The following is a 9,894-nucleotide window of genomic DNA, read 5'->3' as shown; positions in this document are numbered from 1 at the left end:
CAGAGACATCCAGGTTGTCTCAATGTGTCGGACACACACACACACACACACACACACACTCTTGACCTGCCACATTTACCTGCAGAAGTAAAGGGAAGATTAGGGAACCTTAGTTAACATAGGTCAAGCTTTATTACATTACATAACCAGATAATATGATTGAGATTAATTCACAAATAGCCAACATCTTAATGCGGTGGAATAAAGGCAGGGGCGCACACATAATCATCTCTCAAATGTTGTACGTGTAATTCAATAAATCTAGTCATGCCGTTTGTCACAGAAACAATGCTGAACATGCTGGTGGTATTATGAAAAATATGAAGTGAAGAATTAGGTAATATTAGCTATGCCAGCATCTAAAGTTCCATGCAAGGTTACTTTGACATAACATTTGCACATCATCCCCCCCCCCCCCAGTATTTGACAGTATCTGACAAATGGCTTTAATTAAGATTAACAGCCAGTGAGTGTTGCTTGACTAGGAGCAGACGACTTCCCAGAGCCTTGCGTTAACAAGAGGGACAGGGGTATCAGTACTGTGCCCAGAAGCATTTGGGGCCCACGGCCACCCATCCATGCCGTCGGTAAAATAAAATTATAAACACATACAGAAATGCATTAACAGTTGAGTTTTTATTTTTTTATTACAAATTTTATCCCACAATTTGGGGGGCGTCTACTGTCATCTCGTTATGCCACTGAAACGGGCCGGGCTCAAGAAGGTCAACTAGGTCCACCCATTTGGCTTTGCAGTAAACTACAGTTGATTAGAACGAGTGTCCCAGGCCTGTTAACCTCTCAACGTCGGCTTTTGGGAATTCTTGGGTGATGCGTGTAGTGGGTAGACAGACATAGGCCTACTGTAATAGCCCACATCATGTCAATGTTAACACATATTCTCCTATAAGAGGTATGTCATGTCACGTCACTCACTACATAATTATTCCACGTCTAGTGAAAGCAGTGCAACTTGCACATTAGCCTTGGTACCCAGGCTTTCATTTTCGTCGGCACAAAAAATGAAAGCCTGGGAAACGCATTGGCCGCTCTGGTCTAGAAGCGGGAGTCAACCCTTCCGGGTGGGCGTCGCTCTAAATGTGACATAGTGCTGCACTAGGGGGGAAGAGGAGGGACGAGGGCTGACGGACAGATCGGTGAGCCAATCAGGGCGTGTGCAAATGTCATGTGCGACCTGCCCCTTTAGACCAGAAACCTAACACGTTAGCTCAGGCTACTTGCACATTAAAGGTGAGCTGAAATGGTATTTTGAGAGTATTTAATTCCCATATTGGGACATCTAATAATTAAACAGGACATGGAGGCAGGACTTAGCATTGAGCTGAGCAGAGAGCTGGGCCAATCACAGCCATGCGAGCGGGGTTGAATTATTTATAACATAACTTTCGAAAGGCCAGAGCTATACAACGTGTGCATGGAAGCTACTCTAACGCGCATGGAGGTATCCTCAAAATGCAAAGCAAATAATATCCTACTTATAGACCCAAATGTTTTCAGAAACATTTTTGTGTACCATTTAGCCAACATGGCTATCGTGTTAATTGCATACTGCACAGCCTTCTAGTGTCTGTAGGACAATGCATGTGGAACAATGATTGAGGGGGTTTGTTGTGAATTATTGGTTAAAATGCGTTAGTACATGGTGTGCTAACGTAGTGCATCAACGTACGTTTTACAGAAAGTACTCAAGATTGGATTTTTGATACAAAAACAAAGAAATGTATATTTCTTCATAAGTATTTTGGCACGTATTGTTACTGTAAAGTAGGCCCCCGCTGTGACCCATGCCCAAAACACTTTTCTCATTTCAGCTCAACTTTAAAGTGACTATGGCTTTCCTTTTGGTGAAGTATGTTGTAACTTTTGTTTGTTTCCACAAACACTACAGTTTCTTCTGTCTCTTTTAAACATGCTTAATTAAAATTGATTTCATTTGTGCCTTACAGTGCATCATACGATGCCTAGCCCTAAAGGGCTTTTATGACACTATAATTCACTTAAGTGTGACACCACATTGCACACAAATACAATACAATGCCAATAATCAAAATACAATAGCAAAAAAACCTAAAAAAAACAAACAAAAAAAACACTTTTATATGCACAGTGCACACGTTACATACACTGCACTAATATACAGAGACGGGTTGTAGAAGGAAAAACGTTTGAACTAGGAACAAGGCAGAAAATAAATGAGCATTCAGTTCATGGTTGTCAGCTTTTTGTTCAAAGTCAGTTGATTTTGAATGTACAAAATTGAACTGTTGCCGAAGTCCCAAAAAGAATGAGCAATGCAAAATGATCCTGGCCATTGTGTGTGTGTGTGTGTGTGTGTGTGTGTGTGTGGGTGGGGGGGGGGGGGTTTGATATTTATGCAAAAATGTATAGAGGGAGACGGATATTACATGGTTAGTATCACAGATAAATGAAGACTTCATAGGAAGGGCACCACAATAACACGCAGAATTCTTCATGTACCAGAAGTGGTTTGTCTGCTCAGTCTTCATAGGCAACTGTCACTCATCTCTTGGTGCTCCAGCGCCGCTATTTCTGCAGCAGCCACCTCCACTGTACCTGTGGAGAAGACTTTAGTAGTTTAGTTTAATCTACTGTATTTCTGCAGCAGCCACCTCCACTGTACCTGTGGAGAAGACTTTAGTAGTTTAGTTTAATGTATTTCTGCAGCAGCCACCTCCACTGTACCTGTGGAGTAGACTTTAGTAGTTTAGTTTAATGTATTTCTGCAGCAGCCACCTCCACTGTACCTGTGGAGATTACTTTAGTAGTTTAGTTTAATCTATTTCTGCAGCAGCCACCTCCACTGGGGGTGCCTGGTTATTTATATCGATTCCTTTCATGAATTAACCTAATGGAAGCCAGGTAAAACCCTGAACATGGTTAGTGACACACTCAGTTTTCCATATTGCAGTCCAAAACTTACAGAGCCTTCGAAGTACAGTTTCACCCAAAAAGTACGGTGTATTGAGGAATTTGAATCCATGATTTACTATGTTGAGACCACAAAATGTGCATATGTGCTTAAACTAGTGGTGGATATTGCTTGCAATCTCCCGATATACGTATACGATACAGAGGCCACAATATGATATATAATACAATATATCGATTATATAAACGTATAATCGATATATATATATATACGATATATATCGTATTCAAAATAATGACCATGTTGAACAAATTCAATAAAACACTTTCAGGCCCACGGAGATCTTTAAATTAAAATGTCTAAACATCCTAACAAGAGGTCTGGGAAAAGGAGTGCATTGCAACTTGCAAGGGGGGCTTTGATAACGTTAAACAGAGGTACTTTTGTCAACACTGCGTCACCCAGCTGTTTATTGCCGTATCGATACAGCAGCCTCTCGATCGATTCACCTATCGTCCAGATGTTCGATCGATATATTGCCATATCGATTAATTGAATGCACCACTAGCTTAAACAGTGTAAAGAAATCTGTTTCACAAAAGCTTTGTTTAACTTTTTGGAGGGGCAATAGGCCCTCCAATGTTCGGCTTTCAGAAGAAAAATAAATCACACGTAAGTGTAAGTGAGGGGCGGCTCACTCCTTTGATATTTATATTGTACCACATGACATCACATGACGTTTACTGCTGTAAACAAACATTAAAAGTCCAGACTTTGGCGGCCTATTTTTTGTTAAAAGTACTTGGCTGCGATATGATGTAAATCCCTCAAAAACAGGACCCACTCATCATGTGGCAACCAAGTCTATGGTCTTCTTTTGTTTGCTTTAACCCATTTTGGTCAGGAGTGTTTTAAGGATTGTTAGACTGTAGCCATTGAAAAATAAGCAGATCTACAAGCTCGTAGCGCGGGACAGAGTGCCGCGCTACAAGCTTGTAGGTCTGCTATTTTTTAATAATCGTGAAAATGTAGCGCAAATCTTTGAATATATATTCCCAAATCTTTGCTTCTGGGGGGTCACTGGAACAACATATTTTCAGATGGGGGTCGGCGGCCAATTACATATAATCTTGGGAGTCCTTGACATGAAAATGTTTGAGAACGACTGACACAGAAACATAGGGTTTTTCAGAAAACTAGGATTTAGAAGACAGTTGTACAATCGTTCTCAGGTCAAAATGGGTTAAGCAGTGATGTCATGTGGCAGCCACAGTGGGCGCCCCTCACTGGATAATTAAAAAGTGTCCCGACGATGGAACAAATAGTGGGGGAAAAAAGTAAAGACATCCACCACTTCAGTTTCTATGTGTGCTGCTGCTGGTCTGCTTCTGTGGGTCTGCACTTCCCCCCTCTAAGAAAGCAATTTAACATTGAGCATTTTCTTCTCCATTAAACTTACGTTATACTCATTTAATGTTTGGGTTAGATGACGTAAATTTTTCCTTCAATGGTGTTGACAATACAGGTTTAACAAACATTAAACTTGTATATAAATGGTTCACACTTCAGACGATTTGGAATATTGCCATTTTCTCTTTTGACAAAAGTTTACATTGCCAATGCAAGTGGCGCTGGGAAAGAGGGAGTCGCGGCTGTGATTGGCCTACCGAACGGCCCCTTCCGTTATGTACCCGGAAGCTTGGCAAGCTTCCACTTTGCTTCACGACAGACAAACAGAATCTCCATGTTGCCTCCCCTCCACAGACAAACAGAATCTCCATGTTGCCTCCCCTCCACAGACAAACAGAATCTCCATGTTGCCTCCCCTCCACAGACAAACAGAATCTCCATGTTGCCTCCCCTCCACAGACAAACAGAATCTCCATGTTGCCTCCCCTCCACAGACAAACAGAATCTCCATGTTGCCTCCCCTCCACAGACAAACAGAATCTCCATGTTGCCTCCCCTCCACAGACAAACAGAATCTCCATGTTGCCTCCCCTCCACAGACAAACAGAATCTCCATGTTGCCTCCCCTCCACAGACAAACAGAATCTCCATGTTGCCTCCCCTCCACAGACAAACAGAATCTCCATGTTGCCTCCCCTCCACAGACAAACGCCCCCGAGCCCAAGGAGGCATCTACCTTTTTATGTCTATGGATCAGCCAACCACAAGCCAATGTTTGTGTTCACAAACCTGGAAAGCTGGGCATAGGAGGTGCTAGTGCCCCTCAAAAATAAAACAAAACGCCAATGCTGCAGTATTATTAAGAGTCACAAACTCACAATGTTAATTGTGGGTGGGACTAGGTCTAGGATGTTTTCAGCTGAAGTTCAGACAGGAGCTACATCCCATAGCCCAGACAGATAGCTTGCACCTGATTGGTCTGGGGTACAGGTCATGGGAACAGGTCATTTTAGTGAGGCCGCTTCCTTGTGGACACTATAGTCTGTCGGATGGGACTATAGGGTCTGTGATTTGCTCATCTCTCCGCCAGGCCTTAACAGCCAGAGGCAGGGACTATGTTTTTGCCCTGTCCGTCCATGTGACGGTTTGACTGTGTGCAGCTAATCTTGGACTGGACTGATCAGCGTGAAACTTTGCACATACACTCGCAGTGAGTAGGACATGGAGGAACATCCACCCCAATTGTCGTCGTCCCCCAAGTCAGCCTCATGGTGGCGCTATAACAAGCTGCATCACCTTTTGGCCTATAACCTATAGCACGCACGCACAAACTACTGTAGGCAGACACGGCCCTAAAAGCGATTACCATGGTGATCCGTACTCACCAGGAGGTGAAGGATATCACTGGTCGTAGTCCAATGCCTCTCCTTCACATTGTTCAGGATCCTGCACCTCCACTTTTACAACTGTTTTTATTTTATTGATTTAGGATGGAGAGAAAAATGTTCAATATTAACTAGGGGTGCAACAGTTAATTGAACTAGTCAATTTAATCGATTATATAAAAATAAAAATAAATCTATCCTATATTAAAACTGCCTAATGGGTGGGTGGACGGACAACAGCAAACACAGACAGAATCTGTTGCCCAACAATGCAGATTTGCGCATGTGCTGCGGCCCCGTCACATGCCTAGATGCATGTGCTGCGGGGCCCATAACATGCCTAGATGCATGTGCTGCGGGGCCCCGTCACATGCCTAGATGCATGTGCTGCGGCCCCGTCACATGCCTAGATGCATGTGCTGCGGGCCCCGTCACATGCCTAGATGCATGTGCTGCGGGGCCCCGTCACATGCCTAGATGCATGTGCTGCGGGCCCCGTCACATGCCTAGATGCATGTGCTGCGGCCCCGTCACATGCCTAGATGCATGTGCTGCGGGGCCCCGTCACATGCCTAGATGCATGTGCTGCGGGGCCCCGTCACATGCCTAGATGCATGTGCTGCGGGCCCATAACATGCCTAGATGCATGTGCTGCGGCCCCGTCACATGCCTAGATGCATGTGCTGCGGGGCCCCGTCACATGCCTAGATGCATGTGCTGCGGGGCCCCGTCACATGCCTAGATGCATGTGCTGCGGCCCCGTCACATGCCTAGATGCATGTGCTGCGGGGCCCATAACATGCCTAGATGCATGTGCTGCGGGGCCCCGTCACATGCCTAGATGCATGTGCTGCGGCCCCGTCACATGCCTAGATGCATGTGCTGCGGCCCCGTCACATGCCTAGATGCATGTGCTGCGGGCCCGTCACATGCCTAGATGCATGTGCTGCGGGCCCGTCACATGCCTAGATGCATGTGCTGCGGCCCCGTCACATGCCTAGATGCATGTGCTGCGGGGCCCATAACATGCCTAGATGCATGTGCTGCGGGGCCCCGTCACATGCCTAGATGCATGTGCTGCGGGGCCCCGTCACATGCCTAGATGCATGTGCTGCGGCCCCGTCACATGCCTAGATGCATGTGCTGCGGGGCCCCGTCACATGCCTAGATGCATGTGCTGCGGCCCCGTCACATGCCTAGATGCATGTGCTGCGGGGCCCCGTCACATGCCTAGATGCATGTGCTGCGGCCCCGTCACATGCCTAGATGCATGTGCTGCGGCCCCGTCACATGCCTAGATGCATGTGCTGCGGCCCCGTCACATGCCTAGATGCATGTGCTGCGGGGCCCATAACATGCCTAGATGCATGTGCTGCGGCCCCGTCACATGCCTAGATGCATGTGCTGCGGGCCCATAACATGCCTAGATGCATGTGCTGCGGCCCCGTCACATGCCTAGATGCATGTGCTGCGGCCCCGTCACATGCCTAGATGCATGTGCTGCGGCCCCGTCACATGCCTAGATGCATGTGCTGCGGCCCCGTCACATGCCTAGATGCATGTGCTGCGGCCCCGTCACATGCCTAGATGCATGTGCTGCGGGGCCCATAACATGCCTAGATGCATGTGCTGCGGGGCCCATAACATGCCTAGATGCCTTGAGGGTACGTTGGTCGTTTGGTGGATCACACACGTCACAAAGATAACATGCACTGCTGTCACAGTCGTTCGGTGGACAACATGCACCGATCAGATGCACCGTCAGATGCAAACAAAAACCGTTGCCCAACAACGCAGGCCGTGGTTGCGTGTTGGCAATGTCCAAATAAGGAGACCATGATGGACTATGACCTCAGTACAATTATGTCATATTAATGACATGATCAGAGTACTTCATATATGGGCCCCTGTGGACAACATGCACCGATGTCAGATACAACAGAAGCCAACTCATGTAGGGCAAGAATCTTAAAAAAGAAATTTCCAATAACAACGAAACCGTTGTGAAAAACTGTGAAAAGAGTAAACAAAGTGCAATGATGAGCAACAGAACAGGAAAAACTAAAAAAACAAAACAAAGACAGACATGAAACTTACTGAGGTTCTGGTGGTCTTCTGGTTCCTCCAGCTCACTAGTGTCTGGAGAATTCATCTTCCCCTGCAGTGTGGACTCCACAGCCTGGTCTGGAATCAAGGAATTCAATATGGACTAAAATACATGACATAGGTTACACAGATAACACACAACAGGACCAACATGGTCAAGGCAAGGACATGGAGTCACCAAAGATCTGTAAGGTTACACTGCCAAAGTAGATTCCCTTATCATCATATGATATCATCATCATCATCATACTATAATTCAGTCAATGTCTGTCTGTGTGCCAGAAACACAGCCGTATCTCCTCACCGCCTGCACCAATCGCTCCCACTTTTCACACGGCATTGACCATAATAATATGGAGGTCTTAACGAAGCCCTTTTTCCAATTTAACAAATTATAAATTAATAATGAGGGGGGGGGGGGGGGGGGGGGATCTCAGGTAAGGGCTAGTTCTTACAATGGTGAGAAAAATACATGTCAAATATTTGCAGACCAGCAGCCGCTAATAAGCTGCTTGTCTGCAAAGTCTGCAAAGTTTTACACACCATTGTAATCATAATTGTGGTACAATCTAACAAATATTTCTAACGAATATTTCAAAATTAATTCCTTTGGGACAGTTAAAATTGCATTTGAGCAAGTCATTCGATTGCCACTTCACTTACCCAAGAAAGAAAGAAAATAAGTTAACACTCAGCCCTGGTAATTGTACGAGTACAGTAAGTGAGAGAAAGAATGACACTTACCAATGTCCTCGTGGTATTCAGGTTCATCTTCAGGATCAAGCAAGAAAATTAAGCAAGAAATAAAATAAGTTAACACCGGTTATTCTACAGAGCCACAAACTATAGTGAGAGAAACAAAGAGAGAATGACACTTAAAAAAAAAGTTTGGTTTCCCAATAAAGAAAAGCTCAGAATACGACCGAGTAAGACCAAAAAGGTCTTTGATCATTAAAATTCTCTTTGATGAGACCATCGGGACGCGCAAAGTCAAAATAAAGTTTTCTTTCGTCTAAAATATCACGTGCGCAAATGTTTTGGAATGCGTCATCGCGAGGAGACGCACAACACAACACAGACCTGAGTACTAGTGTTGCGCGCACGAGAGAGAGAGGTGCCTCGGATGAAATCATGAACATATAAGAATTAAGCCCAACACTTATACACATAGGTGACATAGGCCGCCGCCTATCTGTTGGGAACGGTTCACTTCAATCAGCATGCAGTGTAGCTCTCCACTCGAAATGAATTAATCTCTGCATGTTCTCATTTTAGTTTCGATTGTGCCTATACTTCGACTTCGTTGCGCGGCGGCGGTACCGCACACCCAAAATAGCCGCTCTACAAGCTCACAACGCGTCCGCATTGTGAGCTTACACTGTGTAGTAGTGTGTGTGAGCTAGCTCGCTAACGTTTCAAATGTTTAGCTGTAGGCATACAGTGTTATGTGTATTTGAACCATTCATTATTTAAAACATCCTTCCCAAGAAAAAATAAAATAAAATAAAATAAATTCCCTACCTACTCAGCCCAAAAATGACAGCCAATCGGAAACCAAAGTTTTTTTTTAGGCCTTACCAATGTCCTCATGGTCTTCTGGTTCGTCTTCAGCATCCTTTTGGTCAGTAGAAACGGCAGGGTCTGAAGAGCTCACCTCCAAATTGGACGCCACAGAGTCAGACTGGTCTGGGAAAAAAATGAATTTTAATTATTTGACTTAAATTGGCACCATGGTGGAGCTACAACAGGCTGCTTCACGTTTTGGCCTATAACCGTTTGGCTTATGGCCCATATAGGCCCCCGGCCCATATAAGCCCCCGGCCCATATACGCCCCCGGCCATTTCACACTTTTCAACTCTATTCTTTGTTTTGGGATTCTTCATTCACCATTAAGTAATGCAATACAACTCCATGATTACATTACACCCCCCCATGAGTACACCATCCAAACCATGGATGATGGTTTGGATCAGAGGACGATCCTACAGTACAATGTCTTCTATAACATGACAGTTTTCTGAAAAACGTATGGGGTCCCCGCCCAGAATGGGTTAGAAAAAGTATTTACTTATAGAGATTAT

The 9,894-nt window shown here is 45.1% G+C and overlaps 1 protein-coding gene across 5 annotated transcripts in view; it reads right to left on the bottom strand.

The window, feature by feature from the left end:
- Window positions 1-113: 113 nt before the first annotated feature.
- The window catches only part of LOC308318424 (uncharacterized protein), a 32,539-nt gene continuing 22,758 nt past the window's right edge, over window positions 114-9,894 (bottom strand). For 4 of the 5 annotated variants that reach the window (XM_080767974.1, XM_080767977.1, XM_080767976.1 and 1 more), the window contains 4 exons: window positions 9,391-9,498; window positions 8,557-8,583; window positions 7,804-7,890; window positions 114-2,607 (listed from right to left, as the gene is read on the bottom strand). In XM_080767974.1, coding sequence (XP_080624100.1) covers window positions 2,525-2,607; window positions 7,804-7,890; window positions 8,557-8,583; window positions 9,391-9,498 — 305 coding nt within the window. In that variant the 3' untranslated portion in view covers window positions 114-2,524. The remainder of the gene's footprint in view (window positions 2,608-7,803; window positions 7,891-8,556; window positions 8,584-9,390; window positions 9,499-9,894) is intronic. The other variant, XM_080767975.1, reaches the window with a different exon arrangement.

Source organism: Protomyctophum bolini (genome assembly GCF_963924005.1).
Source record: "Protomyctophum bolini genome assembly, chromosome: 7".
In the NCBI taxonomy this organism is placed as follows: Eukaryota; Metazoa; Chordata; class Actinopteri; order Myctophiformes; family Myctophidae; genus Protomyctophum; species Protomyctophum bolini.
This window is presented reverse-complemented; position numbering and strand designations above follow the sequence as displayed.